The 22,282-nt window shown below is 37.9% G+C and overlaps 1 protein-coding gene across 1 annotated transcript in view; it reads left to right on the forward strand.

Moving 5' to 3' along the window:
- Positions 1-17,722, forward strand: part of adipor2 (adiponectin receptor 2) — a 28,664-nt gene extending 10,942 nt beyond the window's left edge. The window contains exons 2-8 of the mRNA XM_051892350.1: positions 427-712; positions 11,959-12,111; positions 13,956-14,127; positions 14,882-15,068; positions 15,448-15,635; positions 16,161-16,354; positions 16,449-17,722. Of these exons, the coding sequence (XP_051748310.1) occupies positions 665-712; positions 11,959-12,111; positions 13,956-14,127; positions 14,882-15,068; positions 15,448-15,635; positions 16,161-16,354; positions 16,449-16,577 (1,071 nt within the window). The 5' untranslated portion in view covers positions 427-664 and the 3' untranslated portion in view covers positions 16,578-17,722. The remainder of the gene's footprint in view (positions 1-426; positions 713-11,958; positions 12,112-13,955; positions 14,128-14,881; positions 15,069-15,447; positions 15,636-16,160; positions 16,355-16,448) is intronic.
- The last annotated feature ends 4,560 nt before the right edge of the window (positions 17,723-22,282 follow it).

Below are 22,282 nucleotides of genomic sequence, written 5' to 3' on the forward strand. Positions count from 1 at the left end.
TGAACTACTTTGTAGTTTCATTGAGTTCTTACTCTATCTATATAAAGCCCATTGAGCCATTACCCTTTTATGTAATTAACCAGATACATAACTTCTCAATCATTTTGGTTATGCATCGCTGTTGCAGTCACATCTGATGCCATCTGACCTATACTTTTAGCAAGGAGAAGTAAATGGGCCTTAAAAGATTAGTTCACTCCAGAATTAAAATTTCCTGAGTTTACTTACCCCCATGTGAAACAGTTTTTCTCCTCGACAAGAAATCTTGTCACATTTTAATCTTGTGAGATCTTGTGGCACGATCTCATCACACCCCTGCTTTATATGTTTAGTTTTTGGTATTGGTATTGGAATGGTAGTGGTAGTGGTAAAATCCCCTAAGCATCTCACTTAGATATTTAATGTTATTTCTTATGTCTTTACCAGGTCCAGCAGTGAGTCTCGTGTTCTGCTGTGAATTCACGGAGAACAGTTTTGGAGTCAGGCGTCCTCTCGGTCCAGTGTGGTCTAGCAGTATTAAGAAAGAGCAGAAGCAACAGGAAGCAAGCTGGACGGAGGGGAGGCGAGGGAGGACAAGGGCGCCGCCTTTGTCCTGAGACACAGAGTCTGCACCAGCAGCGATATCGACCCCACCCACACATCCAACTCAGATGACCAGGACATCATGAGTCCTAGTGCAGATCACCGATCGGACGACCCCACACAGAACGGGGTAAGTGCAGCTCGCAGAGGCCATTACTATATATTAACGATAAACTGAAATATCAGCTTTTATCAGACTTTGGCATTGATATAAACGGTGTTGGGGGTAACGCATTACAAGTAACTTGAGTTACGTAATCAGATTACTTTTTCAAGTAACTAGTAAAGTTACACCTTACTTTTTCAGAGAAATAAAGTGTAGAGGTGTTGTGTGCGCTGTGTAAACATGATGGTTATTACAAACCTGTAATTAACTATATTAAATTACACAAATTTACCATTTGCCAAAAATTTAACTTTTTTTGTTATTAAAAAACAAGCAAGCCATATTGTAATGCATTACTTTTAAAAGTAACTTTCCACAACACTGGATATTAAAAGGATGACTACTACTATATGTCTTGTATGTATTGGTAGCATAATAAAACAAAAAGCTATGAGAGGCAGTGCATTACCATGAATTCAATATCAGTTAAGGGGTGTTGTAAGGCATAATGCAAAGTGCATGAAACTCCCTTAACGTTGGTAAAACCATGAACACACAGATTTGAGTGTTTTCCATAAGTATGATCAAATACACTAATGTTCAATAAATTATATATTAATAGTAATAAGCAATTCCTCTGACAAGTAATGCAGTTCATTAGCCTAACTAATCATTTTAATGTTTTGTAGCGATTTGACACATTAAGAATTAGTTTAATGTGCAGTCACAGGTGTTTGTGTGTAGGCTGTTTCATAACAGATTTTAGACCTCAAACTTTCAGTTTTATAAAGGTTTATAAACCGCAGACTGCACTCAGTCTATACCGAAAGACATGAAAATCTGCATTTTAGCCACATTAAAGTGCATTTATTTAGAAGTATGGGATCACAAGTAGCTTATAATGGTTGCTTATAAATAATTCTCACTCAATAAGATAAGTGCACTCACTTGAGAACTCAATGGACTGTTTATAAAAGCTAATGAACTATTAATGAATGCTTTACAATGACTGCACACACACTAATTTGCATCTGCAGTCCATTATGGCCCCAGAGAACAGCCGATTCATCATTTGAGGTGTGGTGTATAGGAGAACTGCATAGGGATCATGTACCTGTGTGTTATTTGTTTCTGTGAGCAATAATTACTTGTCGCAGTCCAATATAGACAGAGAGTCTATTATTCTCAGAGGAGTCCGTACGGGCTCAGAAGATTGTCGAGAGGAATATGCTTGGGGAGAAAAAGACTGTGAACGAGTTGATCTTTTCCTGTTCATGTATTTTGATACTGCTTGTTTATATTACTTGCCCGGTTTTGAATAATTCTTATCCACATTTCTACATCAGCTTCATGTTACACTGATATGCAGATAGATGTAACAGTGTTAGCAGGTTTAGAGAGGACTCTTTTTGTATTTGCATGAGCTGTTGCCTTCTGTTATTTGCATGCATCCAACACAAACACACACAATGGTTGTGTATTGTGTAATCCGACTCGGGCAACGTTTGTGCCAGTCATTGTGAGCCACGTGGCGGTTGGCTGCCTGGCTTGTGGCGTGGTGTGGTCAGACAGGGCAGGTGTAAAACTATCCCATCCCCAGAAGGGAGTAGACGCCCCACTGGCTTTTTGGGTTAAGGTAGATCCACGACATCAAGGCCAAGCTGATGAAATATTAAACAGGCCTCAGGACACAGTAATAGACACTGTTCTGTGTTTATTTTGCATCATGTTTCTGGTACACGAGGTTACATTTTTTGTCTGCATAGTGCATACACTATTTAGGACTCTCATTTTTGTGCAACTAAGAGAAATCTGTGTTTCCGGGTGGGATAAGTATATTTACAAATAGGAAATTGGGTTTAGTTTAAAAAAATATAGGAAAATGGGTCTTAAATGTCTTACTTTTCACCAGGAAAATAGCCAGAGAAGTTTTCATGGTGTTAAACAAACACAAACAAACAAACAAACAGCATGGATAGGAGTTCATATACATATTAATGCACCTTATGTTCAATTCTGCCTTGCTGTTTTAATGCTAGAATTTGTCCTGTGTTTGCATATTCTATAGAAATAGTCCTTAATTAGTTTACATTTTGACTAACTGCTGAAAAACATTGCTTTAACACTGAGTGCAGTGGACCATACATTGAGCCTATCTCTTCTGCTTATCAAAGCATGCACTGAAGCTCACTACACTAGTACAAATACACCTGTTAACTTGATTATAGGTCATAGAACAACAGCCAAACACACCTGCCTTCATGTAAGGCAGAAAGATGCTGGGATTTTCTCATATTTAAGTTTGATGTAAAGCTACAGTGCATCATGTTACGGTTGCATTGAAAAAATTATTTTTAGGTAGTATTGTTCTTCATGGGTGGGGTGATGTCATATGTTTGTGTTATTCTCCTACAGGTTGTTTTCCTCCAATCCGCAGCTCTGCCTTGGTGCTATGGCAGCAGTGTAGTTAGATGATTGGTTTTTGTATGGTAACAGCAGGAAGACTGGAAATCTATCGGCTCCACTAGGTCAATTTTTAACCAGGAACTACTTAATTCTGTTGATTGGAAGACTAAGTCAACTTTTTTTTTCTATTAATGGAAGGAGAAAAAAATTTGAACATTCATCACTGTAATCACTCATATGTGATGTCATATATGACCTCATGCCAGAGTTTGCACTCCGCCATCTGGTAAACTAAAACGATTTAACTCTTCAGATGACTAACCCTGATAACGGTCTCGCCGTACAGTCAGAACTTCCCCTGGTGCTTCCCAGGTTGTGGTATTTCTTTGGTACAGCTTGTTCTTCTTTCTAATCAGAGACGTGTAATTTGTTTTACCATCAATGTGTAGCCTGATTGCAGTTGTTAATTTCTGAGGAAACCAATGTGGAAGTAGTGCATTAGTAAAATGATCTCAATTAAAACCTGAATATCTGGAAATCCCATGGGCTTGGAAATCTGTAAACATTCTCAAACTATTGAGTTCCTCAATAATAATTGTATTTGTTATGGATGTTTTGGTAACTGAAGTAACCAGTGCTATTGTAATTAGTTTGATCATTCCTATGTTTCTCTTTCTGGAACTCAGGAAGGGAGATGTTTTTGGATAAAGAGCTTTATTAATTCCAGCTTCCTGTCCCTAAGGATTCGCCAAAGTTGAAAAATCTGTTTTTGAGTTCTGTTTTTGTGCATACAAAGTGAGAGTTTGAGTTGAATTGAGTCAGCGTCACATGCGTGCGGCAACACTGGTGCTGGGGTTAGTCTGTATAAAGGTCAGTTCCTGATTGAACAAGAAACTGTGGTTTCACTGTGCCAAACATGTGATGTATAATGTGAAAGGGAGAGGGCTAAAAACGGGATTAAGGAGAATGGATGGCCAGGGTCCTTCCGACTATGTGGTCTCGAACATGTGGCCTTAAGGGTCCAGTGTGGTGAGCAGGGTGACAGAACAGCACAAACAGTAGGATTTTTAGTGAGCGAAGAAGGGGGAGGCAAAAAATTAGTCCTGTGGGACATTGTCTCCCTGGACGGGTGGCTGAAAGTTACAATCTTGCTCCCATAGGGGGTTCTTTCTAAAAGGTGCTGTTTACAGTGACCTGAGGGCATAATCCCTGGGTATACTTAGTTTTTTTTACGCATATGCTAGTGTATGCGCACGGTCGAACACAGCCTCGTAAAGTATACTTCGCTTGACTTGTACGCGTACACAAGCGTTTGACGCATGAGCAGTTTTGAGCAATCTCTCGCCACGAGTCACAACCCATGTAAATATACTTGTTTTCTTTCATGCTAAAGTTGTACAAATGAGGGTACTTTCTAACCTCTTCGCACAATCTGTCGTCTATATAGGCCTCCGTTGTCGCTGTAGCTTGCATGCGTTCCAGTCTGTTCTGTTTATGCAGGTTTGCTTCGACTACCTTGTGAATCAATGGCATCGGAGCACAGTTGCCACCTTGTGGATAAACTAATTACTGCAAAAAAAAAAAAAAATTAAATGCGCATGTGCGACCTTACAAAAATCCGGCGGTGCACGTACAGTACTTGCGTATTCTTCTGATGACGAAATTCGCGTCACGCGCACTGTACGCTGAACCTTGTGTACACATAAAAAGTGAAGTATACTTTGGGTTATAGATGGCAAAAAAAATAGTGTATATGCAGACTATGTGGATTGTTAGCTTTGTGAGTATCCAGGCAGTGTATATCAGGTCAATCTTACTGTGACAAAGGTTATCTATGACTAGCATTTAAGAAGCTAATAGAGGAAAATATGGCTTGAAATGAAAACATTTAAACACAAGCCAGCAATCTGTTGTTGTTCTCTGTACACCCAGTCATGTCGTATATTTTTGTGCTAGCCTGAAATGATTGTTATCAGCCGCAAGTAGTGCTGGCTAAACCTGCTTGACTGGATTGCATTCTGCTTTCAGTGAACCAAGGACAAATATGTTGTTTTGCAGGACAAATCTGTGTACGTTGGGGTGATGTGATTCTGTTCAAAGAGGGAAATGAACTAAGCATGTGGCTGTGGACTTAAGGAACTTCTCAGAATGTTGTGCAGTCACAAGTCCTGGAGTATACATGCAATCTTATCAGTAGATTTTACTCAACATTCAGTTCTGTTGATCATCACTGACCTTCAAACTCTTGTCAATGCTGAGATATGGGATAGCTCTATCAGGAGGAGGACTTTCACATTAAAAATTACACTGATGTTCAAAACTTTGGGTTTGATAAGAAATAATACTTTTATTAAAGCTGCAGTATGTAACTTTTGGTGCTCTAGCGGTTAATAAACAAAACTGCATGCGTCTTGCAGAAGAACATTGTAGCCAGAGCTACTTCTCTCTGTTTATGTCTATGACGGGTAGGGCTGCATGATTAATCGAAATTAAACTGAAATCGCGATTTGGCTTAGTGTATTGTCGTAGTTGTGTGTTTATTATATTCATGTTTAATCAATCAAAGCGTTTCGTTCTTTTTATTCAGTTACACCAATAGTATGATGTCCATATGGGGATTTCCTGAAACGACGTGAGTTATATTACTTCTGTGAAGCATATTTGGTGTATCTACTTAAGAGCGCCCTCTGGCGTCCAGTATGAAACAGACATGTTTAGCGCCAAGTAATGCTCACTCCATCCTATTCTGGGTAAAAAAGGAAAAATAATACTTCTCTCTAAAGAATTTTGAGGGAAACATATAATAAATTTTTCTCCAGTGTACAGGAGTTTTTTTTTTTTTTTTTTTCACAGTGGATGGATTTGGTTTAATAATATTTATTTAGCAGTAATGTTGATAATAATAATTATAATAATCATTATTATTAGTCAAATTAATATATTAGCCCACAATTTTGGGCCAAATAGTGCAGATTTCCATATGTTTGGCATCTGACCACCTCTTAGCTTATTGAATGTACGTGTACTTTGGAAGAACGAGAGAAATTAAATAACTTACCCATGTAATAAAATGTTCTGGTTCAGAGATACGTAGGTGTTGTTGCTGAACTGTAGCCTCTGAACTGTGCTAAACGAGACTCGTGGCCCTCCCGCCGAGGATATGCCATTCCAGAATCCTGCAACAGGATGTTCCCAGCATTCCAGGAATTGAAATGCACATGATCATATCCTTACCAAACCCGTGCTCCTGTTCCAAACTTTTGCTGCTGTTATTTGTCACCGAACACGTGCCTCTGTCTCAAAATATCCCACAAGGTCTTTCAAAGTCACCTTTGAGTGCTGTGTATATGTGCTACATTATTTTTATATTCTCCGTGATGAGGTGCCAGCATGCTTGGTATAAATATTTTGACTGTCTTCACACGGCAATAGCCTGTATATTGAAATATGAATGGCATTTACCATCATGACTGCTTACACCGTTGACTTAATGAGGTAATTTAATGATGGAACATACCTTTACATGAACCTTCACACCGTGTCCTCACCAGGCCTGATGTCTTAAAGCACCAAGCTATTAATCTTGTTTCTTCCATGAGTTTTTGTGCTAAGCAGCTACAACTATGATCCACAAGACATTTTGATAGGCGACTGGTTTCTGTTTTAGTCATGTTGAGAAGTCATTGCTGTATTAAACATCAAATGTCTGATCTCTTTTTGTGTTTTTGAAGACCGTTTGAGCTTCGCCTAGCCCTTCTCTGTAGCTCACATGATCTGGCTCTAATCTGACTTCCAGACATGGGCTGGAGTACAGTATGACCTGCCATCCTCTCGCAAATCTCACACGAGACCACAGAGATGACACAGAGCCCTACTAGCCTCCCGCAGAGACCCCATGTGTCTGACTTTCATACCGAAAATACACAATCTTGCATTCATTCCTATTCTGTGTTTTGAAGTGTATGTTGTTTAACAACAAGGGTCAGAGAGACCTGGAAAATGGTAATGTGAAACTAAATTACTATTGTTTTGGTCCAAGAAACCTTGACTAACATTTGGACACTTCTCTGTTTGCTTGCATTCAGCAACTGTTCTGCAAGTGTAGCCACTGATTCATCTTGACCATACATGCTGCTTTATTTTCACCATATGTGGTCTCTTGTTTCTGATCTGTGAAGGAAAAACATCACTTAAACAAAGCTTTTAAGATGTTGGCCGTGTTCTTAGGTAGCAGGTGGCGGGGGTATTACAGCTGAGTCATGCTAAAACCAGCAAATCAGACAGACTGCATGTCATTTAAGCTTAGGCGAACATACTGAAGAGTTCAAGTGCACTCGAGTACAATGTTGCATTGAAGCATTTAGTATTTTTTTTTTTTTTTTTTTTTTCTTTTCCTTTTTTTTTTCTCCCATCAGGCTCCAACCTACATGGTTGTTTTATGAGGTGTAGAGCCAGTTCTTTTTCTGTATTTACTCTCCCTCTTTCCTTTACACAGACCCAAGTCGTCCCAGCTGTGTCCCCAGCAAACAAGCAAACTGTTTTTTTTTTTTTTTCCCCTCTCTCTGGCAGGGAAGTGATTATGGTGCTTGATGATCTCTAGAGAGGGTCATTATATCCAACCAATCAGTGCACGCAATAAGCATAACGCTGCACATCTCAATTACTCTAGGATTAAGGCTGGGTGGGATGACCAAAATCTTATATTACAGCACGAGACATTTTATATCATAGTAAAAGTATATATCTCACTATACATATTTTTTTAATTGGAAGTTCAGTAGAAAAATAATTTAAATAACCATGTGGTAATGCCTATGTTTGGATAATCCAGAGAATTGTATTTATATATTGAAAAGCACACAGAGAAATTTTACTTATTTTATTTGACTAAATATATCATCATAATAACAATAATAATTTTTTCAGTGAAGTATATCATTTATTTATCTTGTTTTAAAGTGTAGACTGTTATAGCCCTATATGAGAAAGTGAAAGCTGAAAATTACAAAACCACCTCTAATATTGTGGTAGCATGTGTCATGATGACAAAAATGTGAAGACTTGCTATTTCCTTCATTCTGCACAAGAGTGAAAAACTGTCTGTATGACTCCGAGTTCATGCATGCCTTTCTGAGGTGTGCATGTTTTGCAGGCTTACTTGGTATTGTTTTTTTTTCGGGGTGTGTTTAAGTTTTTCTTTAGTGACCTAAGATGAAAACCATATCTACGGAGTTCATATTATTTCACACCCTGCCATCCCGAACATACTCAAACTGGAAATGCATGTATTTACAATAGCAGCTCACAAAGACTATGAGATCGAGGAGTCTGTAGCAGTGTGTACAAGACTCATTTGTCTCGTTGGTTTCTTTATAGGCCTTTTAAGCCCAGTGAGAGCTCTTTTTTTTAGGCATAAAGTACCCTAACAGGAACACTTGCTCTCTGTACCACACATGTTCACAGGAAGCAAGAGTGGTATATTTGTCAGAGCTATGAACAGCACCCTTGATGATTTTATGATTTAAAGCATTAAGGCGAAAAACTGTGGCAGACACCACATGTTTAATATGCACACGCACTCTTGTAATGAGAGCGAACTGAACACTGTCACACTTACAGAACGCTGTCTTGCTGGCAGGCATCAGAAGTAGGTTATTCATGCATTATAGATCCAGTTCTGGTTCTGCTTGGCGGCTCTTCTTGACAAGAAATACACACTGTTAGCTGGTCGGCCTTTTAACCGTGACCTCTCTGTTCACAGGTTTACAAGTGTCCTAGATTTCCCGTGTTACACAGATAGTTTGTCACATGAAAATATATTTGGGACTCTTAGAAGTCTGTACTGCACAGTGACCTTTGACCCTTAGATATGGCTGGGGTATCTCCTTTATAGAGACTTGGCTGTGGAATGTTTTTATTAATTTTTTTTATTTTTTATTTCAACTGAACATAAACCTAATTTTAACTGATGCCTTTCAGCATACCAGTCTTCATCATGGTTAAATTAAATGAAAGGGAATATATTATTATAAAGATAATTTAATGCTGGTAATTGATTTATAATATTAATTTAAATTTTTATATATTTAAATTTATATATTTTTTATTAATTAATAAAACTGTTATAATTTATAACATGATTATATTATTAATAATAATAAAATATTGTATTCAAAAGTTAATATCAAAAATAAAATTAAACATCTTAATATTAAAATATAAAATTGTTTTTTTTCTGTTTTTATTCTTTATACTTTTATTCTATAAACTTATTATTTGTATTCTTTTTATTTGTTGTCACATTTGATCCTTTCATCAATTCTCCATTTCAGGTTTTTTGAACTAGTGCGCTGAAACGCCTTGTTTGATGCAAAAATGCAATTTGTCTTTCTGCTAATCTGGTTATGTTGAATAGCTAAACTCAAGGCTGAATAAGTTTAGAAACCATTGAAGTGTGTCTATTTATGGACCTGCCTTGAAGCGCTGCTGGGCTAAAGCAAAAAGTAGGTGCAAGAACACAAAGTGTCTGTTTCTGATTTTATTGACAGACTACACCTAATTACAGAGTGAAAAATGTGGTTCAGATGCATTCGCTGTTGAGTCTTCTGTCATCTGTATGTATTTACACTGTCAAAATGGCACTAAACGCACTGCAGTAGGACCCCTGCTGGCTGTCCACTGGAAGTGACGCTGACGCTCAAGCGCAGGGCCTTCAAGGTCATCTGTGGCCATGCCTCTGCTCCGGTCATACCTTATTCTGTTGAGGACACCCTCCAGCTGTGTGTGTGTGTGTGTGTGTGTGTGTGTGTTTCAGTATCAGCTGAAGGAAAGGGGAGGGGGCTGTTCACAAAGCTGCTAGGGAATTAGTACCACGCTAATGCCACGTCAGCACTGATTACCTAGATGCTGATTGTCCCACTGCCCAAGTCTGATCTCCTTAAGAGAGGCTTGTTAACCTGTGCTACTAAACAACACCTCACACTTTCACCCTCTGCAAGCCTTTCTCCTTCTATCTAATCTGTTTGTTCAGCAGTTCAGGACGCCTCCTTTTGCCGCAGATTTGCTACAAGGCAAAGCCGACTCTTGGAACACACACGTTTGTTTGACTATATTAGTGAGGACATTGCATTGATTTTACATCAGGTTAATGATATTTTCTATGGCCTAACCCAACACTGAAACATTTGCAAAACACTACATATAAATCGGCCAAAACATGTTCTTATTTAAAAGACTTTTTAACTAGTGTGGACTGGTAAAATGCCCTCACTAGTTGGTTGTCCTGATATATAATTGAGGACATTTGGCCCTCACAAGTATAGCCAAACCTGTGTGTGTTTGTTTGTGTATATCTGAGTCGTGGCAGTACCTGAGAGAATGTGTTCACCCTGATATTGTTAATAGTTTGTGTTAGTGATGTTTGGACACGCACCCTAGTGTGTTCAACATTGTATGTTTGATAGATGGGGCTTGGGGCTTGTATATGTGTTGATTGTTGGTATAAGCACACGCTGTGCACAGAGAGATAAATTGGAGCGAGTCAGCAGGGCTTTGCTTCTAACACACAAAGCACTGAGAACATGCCATAAGCAAGGTCGTGACAATCAATGCAGTATTAATTAAATTGAGTATGTGTGTGTGCGTTAGACAGAGTACTTAAATGACCTTTTATTAGTGCTCTGAGTGACTCCCTATGTGATGTCTGGGTTGACTGGGTGTTTGGGTCAGGATGGTTGACTAGTCATCTAACAAGTGAGGTTTGAGCAGTGAGTTTCTAGGTATTAGTGCTGTCAGTCAATTAAAAAATGAATCACATTTTTCTGTAATTAAGTGCGATTTTAAAAAAGTTAACATTTTTATATTGTAATAATTTCACAGTTACTGTAGAAACAACTTAAAGACAGTGTATTTTAAATATTTGTTTAATGGCATCTTTTTATGAATGAAGGTCTGTATCACTGATACTAATACTGGTACTGATGTCTCTATGAAAATTATTTTTTTTAAAACATAAATTATAGACATTTAACATTACAATATAACTAAAAGCTATCAATTTCAACATTTAATTTAACTTAAAATAATCTTCACATAAACCCATTAATGTCATTTACCTGTGGCTTTCAGCTGTCTAACAGGAAATATACAGAAATTGAATAAATTAATCCTTATTAAAGCTTCTCTGTTACCTTTGTTTTTTGATTAACATTAATGGCAGACTTTACAGCAACTGGTTTATTAGGCTGCTGTCACTTTAAGAGCTGCCGCTGCCAAACATGGCGTGGATCTGACACACATCTCATTTTCTCACAACTCTTAAAGTTCATTTATGATGTTATAACTCATTTAAGACTGCTCTTATGAGGATACTCGACAAAACAGGCATTTTTTCATAATTCACTGTCTTATTGTTTGTTCAGGTGCGAAAGTGAACTCGATACTGGCACTCACACAGACACGACATTCACAGACAGTGCGTTGTCGTTTGTCTTGTGGTGCTTGAATGGTTTAAAAGCATTTGCATGAATAAGAGCGTGATCATACTGTAATGCTAGCAAAATTATGACGGGGAAGAAAAGAGGATGCTGTGTTAATTGTTAAATATTTTTAAAGCGTTAAACTAAAAAAATCAATCGCATGCGTTAATGTTAATTTTGACAAGATTTATTTTGATTTTTTTTTTATCTAATATTTAAATTCTTTAAATTTTCAGTGCAATATTTGAGGTGCATCTTCACTGAGAGGATTATATGCTAAAATTGTACCTAAATTAATTCTCTGTATTATTATTGACATCTGCATAGTATGAAAGATATAAACAAAATAAACTCTGAAACCTGACTTCTTTGTGTTTGTGTTTTCAGTGCCTTCTTTCGAGGAGGGTGGTACATGAAAAGGAGGAGCAAACGACAGAAAGAGAAGAGGAAGATGAGGAGGAAGAGGAGAAGAGCTCTGACGAAGGCCTTCTGCTACAGGCACACCACGCCATGGAGAGGATGGAGGAGTTCGTGCACAAGGTCAGAATGTCATGTTCATCTTTCACACACACATATCAACTTTGCAGCTGAGACCCAGCTCACACACCATAAACACAGATGAGCATTATCATTGAGTTTATATGTTGAGGGTCATATGGTGAGATTAAACAGATGACATCAACGCACCTGACACGAGCTGAGTGCTCACAGCCGCTTTTGCACGAACATGCCACAGTCTATCAATACGGAGAACATCCCTGCCAAACCAGACGCCCATCTCCTGGCTCCAGCAGCCTCTCATCTCAATCTTGCATTCAGAGTCTGCCATATGCAGAGGAACAGGAACTGAAAGCCGTCCTTTGTAGCATGTGCTGTGCCCCATAAACCAGCTCAAGTTTAGTTTGCTTTTTGAGCCCCTTCTGCTTTAATGGCTCTTTCCTTCCACTCTCCCTCTGGGGAAGAAGCCAAAGCTCTCTGTGTCAAAGAGCAAACACAGTGCAAGATCCAATCAGTGCCATTCACTATCAGCACTCAGGAGTCTTGAAAGGAACACTTCTAGGAATGCAGACTTTGAGAACACATCTTGACAGATGACCGTAAGGCTCTTCATGGAGTGTCAATCAAACAACCTGACCTAGATTCATTTGTTTTGTTTTATTCAGTTAAAAGAGCCAAGAACACTTCCCAGCAGATACAGCATATTCAGAATGTAGACGTCAGCCCTCGGCTGTAGTCACTGCATGCACTTCTAGGTGTAATCCTGTGGTCACGCCTGTGACTGGTATGATTGCACAGGAGTGGTTTTTGTCAGTCTTGTTTTGGCAGAACACAACTTAGAAACTAATGCTGCTTCTGAGTAGTGTCACCACAGCTGGTAAAGAGAAGCTGGGCAACCTAGTTTTATGAAAACCACACAAGAGGAAAAAAAATCCAGATGCAAGCTCACCATTTAAAAAAATATTCACTTTCAGTTCATGAGGACTATAAAATAACAGATTTTGTTTTCCTCTTTTAGACATAAAACTGCAGGTTGTGTGAGAAGAGAGTTAACTGTTCAATGTAACAGTACCTTTTCAGTCTTGGGAAAGAAACATATTCTACACAAACACATTCTGCATATGGAAATGTTTGGTTAAGACATTGTACTTCATGTGTGCTTCTGTTACTTAAAGGATTAGTTCACCGAAAAATGAAAATTACCCCATGATTTACTTACCCTCAAGCCATCCTAGGTGTTTATGACTATCTTCTTTCAGATGAACACAATCGGAGATATTTAAAAATCTCCTGGCTCTTCCAAGCGTACGGCCATCTGCTGGAAGCTAGTTATTATAGTTTATAAAGTTTTAAATATGGATATTTTCTTACACAACCCCATCGCTTTGCTTCAGAAGACCTTTATTAACCCCATGGAGCCGTATGGATTATTTTTATGATGGATAGATGCATGTTTTATGCTTCAAAATTGCACCCCCCCCTCATGGGATACTTTTAATTTTTGGGTGAACTATCCCTTTAAATAGACTTGGTAGTTGAGGGAGCCAATAGACTTACAATCAAATGTATTTAAATGGCTTGTGTACCTAGCTTTGCACTAACATACTTCTGTAGAGTATTTCTGGCTCTCTGTGTAATTTTTGCTTGCCCCATAACTCATAATTACTGTAATGCTTATCTCTTGCTTTTGTCCTCTCTCACATACAAGCATAGACCTTATAATTACTTTCTGAAGTTAAATGAGAAGGCTTTTCTCATGCCAACCAGTAATGCTGACCTGAGCTTAGCATAATGACATGTCAAAGAGTAGCCTGATATGTCATCTGTTTAAAACTGCAGGGTTGCTTTTGAGAGCTTACAGTGATGCTTTTAATTTTGTGTCTTAGATGTGGGAGGGCAGATGGCGTGTCATTCCTCATGATGTCCTCCCTGATTGGCTGAAGGATAATGACTACCTGTTGCATGGGCACCGGCCACCCATGCCTTCCTTCAGAGCCTGCTTCAAGAGCATCTTCAGAATCCACACGGAAACGGGCAACATTTGGACACATCTTCTGGGTACACAGAAAACACAATTCATTTACTTATTACTTACTCAGACTATGCTGATGTATTTCCATTTAATTTAAATGTAATTTTATCCACTTAGATTATAAATATATATAAAACATTATATATATAATTTTTTTTTTTAAATATATAGTTATTTATATAAATATATTAAAAACAATGTATGTGTATATATTTAAAAAAAATTATTTATATAGTTATTTATTTATATAATTTTGTTATATAAATATTAAAGTATATGTATATTAATTTTTATATATATATATATATATTAAAATGGAAGTACATCAGCACAGTAAGCGTTCCCTTTCAGCCTAGTCTGACTCTGTGCTGCCACCTAGAGAAATGTGAGCGTACTTCACACAGCATGGGGAAATGTAGGGGAAGGGTGTAAGGTCATTCTAAACATAATAGACTCTTGACCTAAATAATGGTATTGATCATGAGGTGAGATGGTAATGTGCAGCTATTGATCTTCTACACCTTTGGACTCGTGGTATGACTGAGCCATAATAGACAAAGGAGATGTTTGATGTTGGTCTACTAGTAATCGCTAAGCTTTCTCATGTGCTTTGAGTTCAGTTCGATTTTACTCTTTGTACTTTAATACATTTATTGATTCATAGTATTGACCTGTAGCGGGGAGGGGACTCAGTATAACTTTATTAATTCTAAAATTAATGTCAACACATTTATCTGCACATAGATCTTACACTAACAAGTATTTATTTTGTGTCTTCAGGCTGCCTGTTCTTTCTCTGTCTGGGCATCGTGTACATGTTCAGACCCAATATGTCGTTCGTGGCACCATTCCAAGAGAAGATCGTCATCGGCATGTTCTTCCTGGGGGCCATTCTCTGTCTCTCCTTCTCCTGGCTCTTTCACACAGTCTACTGCCACTCGGAGGGGGTGTCCCGTGTCTTCTCAAAGTAAGCACACGCAACACTCACTCCAAACAATCCTTATTTTAGGGTCCCTGCAGTCATGAAAACCAGAAATTATCAAGGAAGAACTGTAGAGCTGTGGGTAACACTTAATGATAAGATTTTGTAGTTTAATATTAGTTGATGCACTTTATTTAATTTATTAATCATGGCTAATGTTATTTATATAGTTCATTTTAGTCCATAATGCACCACTAATGTTAATATACATGATTTTAATGTATATGTAAAGATGAAACTCAACCAAGATTATTTCTGTAAAAAAAAAAATTGTTAATGAAGGTTAATAATGGAAGTTCAGTATGTTTGTCTTTTATATATGAATGAATCTCTCAGCCTCCTCTCTCGTCCACTCCTATCACAGGTTAGACTATTCGGGCATCGCGTTCCTGATCATGGGCAGTTTTGTACCGTGGCTGTATTACTCCTTCTACTGCTCCCCCCAGCCCTGTTTCATATACCTGATAGTGGTGTGTATCCTGGGGATCGCTGCCATCACCGTCTCACAGTGTGATTTCTTTGCCACGCCACAGTACCGCGGAGTCAGAGCCGGTAAGATGCAGTCTCATTCTGTTTCTCCTTTTTCTGCCAAGTTCTGCTTGTACTTGGTTCTTAATGAGTGTTAAAGGGTTAGTTCACCCAAAAATGAAAATTCTGCCATTACTCACACTATGTCGTTCCAAACCCGTAAGACTTTTGTTCATCCTCGTAACACAAATGAAGATCATTTTAATGAAATCGAAGAGCTTTCTGTCCCTCTATAGACAGATACTCGACTACTACTTTGGACTAAACCATTCAATTCATATGGATTCGTTTTCCAATCTCTTTATGAAGCGTCAAAGTGTCAGTTGCGTAGCTGTCCATGGAGTGACAGAAATCTCTCAGATTTCATCAAAAAGGTCTTCATTTGTGTTCTGAAGATGAACGAAAGTCTTATGGGTTGGGAACGACATGAGGCTGAGTAATTAATGACAGAAATTTCATATTTGGGTGAACTAGACCTCCAAGATTAAAGGGATAGAAGTTTCTAATAATGCAATATAATGAATTCCTGCCCTGTCCTGTGTGTCTCAGGTGTGTTTGTGGGTCTGGGCCTCAGTGGAGTTGTTCCCACGCTGCACTTTATGATCACAGAGGGCTTCCTGAGGGCCACCACCATGGGTCAGATGGGCTGGCTGTTCCTCATGGCCGTCCTGTACATCACCGGAGCCTGCCTGTACGCCGCGCGCATACCCGAGAGATTCTTCCCTGGCAAGTGTGACATCTGGGTGAGTCAATGTCCCTGAAAGTCATACACAAGAGTTCACAATCCAAAACGAATAAAGTCTAATCTGTACCTTGTCGTTATTTTGTCTTCTGCAGTTCCACTCCCATCAGCTGTTCCATATCCTGGTGGTGGCAGGTGCGTTTGTGCACTTCCACGGCGTGTCCAACCTGCAGGAGTTTCGCTACACAGCCGGCGGAGGCTGTACGGAAGAGGACGCCGTGTGAGACTATTGACCTGCGGTGCTTGAAACGCACCACTAGAGGGAGACAATGTTCCTCTTACCTTTGCCGCCAATAACAGCTCTGTTCCTCCTGCCCGTGAGGGGTAAACCTAAGAGGACAGCACTGAATGACGAAGTTACCCACCTTTATTATTATTACTATTATTATTATTTCTCTCTTTCCATTTTTGTTTGTTCTCAATTTTGCCCCCTTAAATAAAATGCATCATGGGATAAGGTGGACACAGGATGAGGATGGAAATTTGTGATTCCTATGATCATACATTTAGGAAGAGGAGACTTTTTTTTTTTTTGGCTTGGTCTATTGCTGTTTTTCTTTGTACAAGAAAAAAGCGTTGAACAGACAAAACTGGAAAACAAAAAAAAACCTCATGTGTGAACATTTCTTGGGGTGGGCAGTTAGCCATTTTAAACTTTTTCATGTAAATAAGATTTCTAAAATTTGGGTTATATAGATTTGTACGAAAATAAAGTTATAAAATGTTTTTAAAAAATACATCATTATATCATTATATTGTTTGTTTGGCGGAGGGAAAAGAGAGAACGTGTTATTCCAGGGAAAGAGAGCAGATCAAGAAAAAGCCACTGTTTAAGTGGACAGATGAAGTCTCAGGCGAAAGTGGCCTTCTAGATGTCTCAGTGTGCTGTTATCCTAAGCACAGCTGGTAAAAGCTATATATAAAAACGCACCTGTAGGACAGAAGGACGCCTTGCACCCGATGGAGCCGCCAGGATTCATATCTCTGTCAGTGCGGTTTCCTTCAACACACAGAAGGCCAGTTTTCCATCTTTAGATTCTTTCTCTCTTTCTCTCTCTGTTCTGTTTGTTCTCGTTTTATTCATCTTTGTGGATGTTGATTCAACCTGGTTTGAAAAGAAAAAAAAAAAGATGAGACTTGCTGTTGCGAAGTACACAAAATCATACTCGAGCAGTGCAAGGATGCGTTCGTTGTGTAACGTTCTGTGTTTCACCATCTGTACATGATATAATTTATTAAAGTTTTCATGGAAACATTACGAGCTGTAATATTCCACATTTAAACAAGGGCAATGTTTGTTTTCTCAGAGATTTTTACATTGATATTTATTTTAATTTTAAAATAAATTAAAAAAAAATTAAAACACTCATGACAGTTGTGGTTTGTTTTTCTCTCTACTCTGGTTCTTTCGTGCAGCACCAAATTAATGATTTTAAACTGGTTGCATTTAAATCGCAACTTTTTCCATTATATTATAATAGAGATTTTACTAGTGCTCCTTTTTTTTGAGGGCTCTCAAAAATGTGTATTTTTTCCAGTCTGCTGTCTTTCACATCACAGTTCAAGCAAAGTCCCTTTTAAAGGAAATTCTGTTCATATTTGCAACACCAACACCGAGCAGCTATTTCGGGCATCCAAGACCAAGTCCTATCTATTTGAATGGGGGAATCCTGAAATCTCAAAACTGCTTGCCGAACTCAAAATGAAATAACATATTTCAAATCAGCAACAAAATCTGATATGTTATTAGACTCAATTTGCAGCGCTGTAATTCACACAAATCACCACAGGAGGGCGAAACTTTAATTGTTCATTAGACTCATTTAGCAGTGGTGTAATTCACAAAAATAACAACAGGAGGGCAAAACTGTTCTTTAGACTCATTTAGCAGTGGTGTAATTCACACAAATCACCACAGGAGGGCAAAACACTTTGTTCATTAGACTTAATTAGCAGCGATGTAATTCACAAAAATAACCACAGGAGGGCGAAACACTAATGTTCATTAGACTTATTTAGCAGTGGTGTAATTCACACAAATCACCACAGGAGGGCGAGACTCTAAGTTCATAAGATTCTATTTGCAGTGCTGTAATTCACGAAAATCACCACAGGAGGGCGAAACTGTTCTTTAGACTCATTTAGCAGTGGTGTAATTCACACAAATCACCACAGGAGGGCAAAACACTTTAGTGTTCATTATACTCAATTTGCAGTGGTGTAATTCTCACAGATCACCACAGGAGGGCAAAACTTAAGTTCATAAGATTCTATTTGCAGTGGTGTAATTCACGAAAATCACCACAGGAGGGCGAAACACTAATGTTCATTAGACTCAATTTGCAGTGCTGTAATTCACACAAATCACCACAGGAGGGCGAAACTCTTAAGTTGGTTCAGGATAGTTGTTAGACTTCAGCACTTCCAATCAGTATTGTCATTATAACAATTTCCTGTTGCTAGAGCAATCAGTCACATGACATTTACAGCTCAGGTGATTGGCTCAAAACACCCTGGCAGAAGAACTGATACACCTGGAAAGGCCCTACTAATGAGTTGAACAGTAATGACCTGAAAATAAATGCTCAAGTAGCCTAACCAAATAAGTCAAAAGTGGACATATTGTACCTACATTGCTTTTACACAACATATAAGATTTATGCATGGTATTTAACAAATAGAAAATGTGCATAAAGCAAATTATTAGTTTTACATTGTTTCATTATATGCTCTGTTATTAAAGAATGAGAGCGCTGAAATAAAACAATTCACTACACTCTGGTGGGAATATTGATGACCCTTCCAATTTTACAATATTTCACATGATTATCACCAATGAAATGAACATAAATTAGCTTTCTAGGTATTATAAACCTCTGAACATTTAAACAAATACAAACTAAAAGCAGTGTTTATACTATTTGGTCCCCCTATGAATTGCTTATATAGTCTCTGCACGTTAAACTGACATAGCATGACATTTTAAATCAAGAAAATGACATTAGCGATCAAAAACACTTAATAATAGATCATTTCAGCCATGGGGTTCAAAGGGTTAACACTGTCCTTAAAGCAAGGCACTTGACTTCAGGCTGTTCAATGGGCACTGATCATATCATGATACAGTCTAAATAAGTTGGATAAGTAAATGTCTGACAAATACCAAGATTGGTTGGTATGATGGTGGCATTCAACTGCGCTCAATCAGGATCAAACCCAATAAGCAGTGATGCATTTTAAGTTGATTTGCATAAGAATACATGCCCTAGGAATTGGGCTAAAGAGTTAAATTCTTCCTTTGTTCATGCCAAAACTAAATAATACGGGGGGGGGGGGAAACGACATATATTATAAAATGAGTCATTTCACAATCCATAAAAACGATTTAGGAGAAAAATATCACGTTGACGCGAAAACCAATGAGATTTGTGTGCACTATGCAGTGTCTTTCGCTCCGCCTTCTTCTCCTTATATGGTAATGAACGCACTCAACGCGCTACGCTTATGTAAACAAACAGACGTTCTCACGTGCGCGCCTGATTCGAAATGAGGAGGACAATATTTTAGTGGAAAACATAGAAAAATATACATTTTTACTCTCGCAAAGCAAACGACTCACTTCAGAAGACTTGGACTAACGTATAGGAATCGTATGGACTACTTTGATTTTGTTTTTGGAGCTTGACACTTACAACGACCACCCCATCGCCCTTGTTTTTCACGAAAGAAAACATCAGGTTAGAGCGACATGAAGGTGAGTTAATGACACTTGTAAGCTGCTGGACATTTTGTATCAACTAAATTAATAGATGTAAATGATATCTGCGTTGGAACATTAAACTAAGTACCACTGCTAAAGCGGATCATTCCTCCACAAATGCTTTATGACAGTAAAAAAGTCATTTGGCAATTGGGTCTGATCTCTTGCATGTCACTACTTCTTGAAGCTTCGATTCTTTTTATGAATCTTTTGTTTCGAATCAGTGATTCGGAACGCGTATCCAACTTAGTCACGTGCTTTCAGCAAACGCCGCTTCGCCATTTTGATGGTTCGCCGCTAGAGGGCGTTCATCTTGTGAACCACAAACAAGTTTCTAATAAGGTTTTAACTTATCTCTGTCCGTTTTATAGTTTGGGATTAGTTCAAATGCCAAAAAATTGATATTTAATCATTTAAAATTGGCCTGATTAGCCAAGCCCTCTCAAAAGCACACGAAACAAGCACTACAAATGAACAAAACATATTTCATATTTAATGCTATTTAATCAGTTGTAAATTATAGTTAAAGCTGCTGTCCGTAACTTTTTTGTGTTCAAAATGTACAAAAATTTTGTAATGAGCGAGTACATCATGAATCCATTTTCCAAACCTTGTTTTTGTCTTATCCTGAATCGGATTTATAAAAAAAAAAAACTTGAACTTGTATCTGCAGATACAGAACACACAAGTGAACTTGAGTTACGCTAGTCAGAATGTGTAAGTCACAATGTGAATACCTCTAAAATACAGACAATAAAGAACAAAAACATGATTTTACAACACTGTATTACAATAATGTTTTCATTGTAGTGTTATTTTTTATAAGCTCAGGTTTTCACAAAAAGGACTATGTTCACATTTTGTTTTTACTGATACATTTAAATGAATATATAATTAATTAAATTTAGCACTCTCGTCAACTAAAATATCACTGATGTGTCCGAGTTGCACCACTGGGTGTTTCAAAAACCCTATTTGTTGATTAAAATATATTTTACTAAAATAGACTAAAATAAATGGCTATGACTTAACAAATATTAACTTAATTTGCGTAAAATAATAATACAGTGAACCAAATAAAATCAGTTAATTAGACTTTATTTGCAGCACTGTAATTCACGAAAATTACCACAGGAGGGCGAAACTAAGTTAATTATACTTGATTTGCAGTGCTGTAATTCACACAAATCACCACAGGAGGGCGAAACTCTTAAGTTCATAAGACTATTTGCAGTGGTGTAATTCACGAAAATTTCCACAGGAGGGCGAAACACTAATGTTCATTAGAATTAATTAGCAGCAGTGTAAGTCACACAAAGCACCACAGGAGGGCGAAACTCTTAAGTTCATAAGATTCTATTTGCAGTGGTGTAATTCACGAAAATTACCACGGGAGGGCGAAACTAAGTTGCATAGCTGTAATTTACACAAATAACCACAGGAGGGCAAAACACTTTAGTGTTCATAAGATTCTATTTGCAGTGGTGTAATTCACGAAAATTACCACAGGAGGGCGAAACTAAATTAGACTTGATTTGCAGCGCTGTAATTCACACAGATCACCACAGGAGGGCGAAACTCTTAAGTTCATAAGACTATATGCAGTGGTGTAATTCACGAAAATTACCACAGGAGGGCGAAACACTAATGTTCATTATACTCAATTTGCAGTGGTGTAATTCACACAAATCACCACAGGAGGGCAAAACTCTTAAGTTCATAAGATTCTATTTGCAGTGGTGTAATTCACGAAAATTACCACGGGAGGGCGAAACTAAGTTGCATAGCTGTAATTTACACAAATAACCACAGGAGGGCAAAACACTTTAGTGTTCATAAGATTCTATTTGCAGTGGTGTAATTCACGAAAATTACCACAGGAGGGCGAAACTGAGTTAATTAGACTCGATTTGCAGTGGTGTAATTCACATACACACACTGATACATTTAAATGAATATATAATTAATTAAATTTAGCACTCTCGTCAACTGAAATATCACTGGTGTTGCACCACTGGGTGTTTCAAAAACCCTATTTGTTGATTAAAATATATTTTACTAAAATAGACTAAAATAAATGGCTATGACTTAACAAATATTAACTTAATTTGCGTAAAATAATAATACAGTGAACCAAATAAAATCAGTTAATTAGACTTTATTTGCAGC

The sequence above is a fragment of the Ctenopharyngodon idella genome, chromosome 4 (genome assembly GCF_019924925.1).
Source record: "Ctenopharyngodon idella isolate HZGC_01 chromosome 4, HZGC01, whole genome shotgun sequence".
Classification (NCBI taxonomy): Eukaryota; Metazoa; Chordata; class Actinopteri; order Cypriniformes; family Xenocyprididae; genus Ctenopharyngodon; species Ctenopharyngodon idella.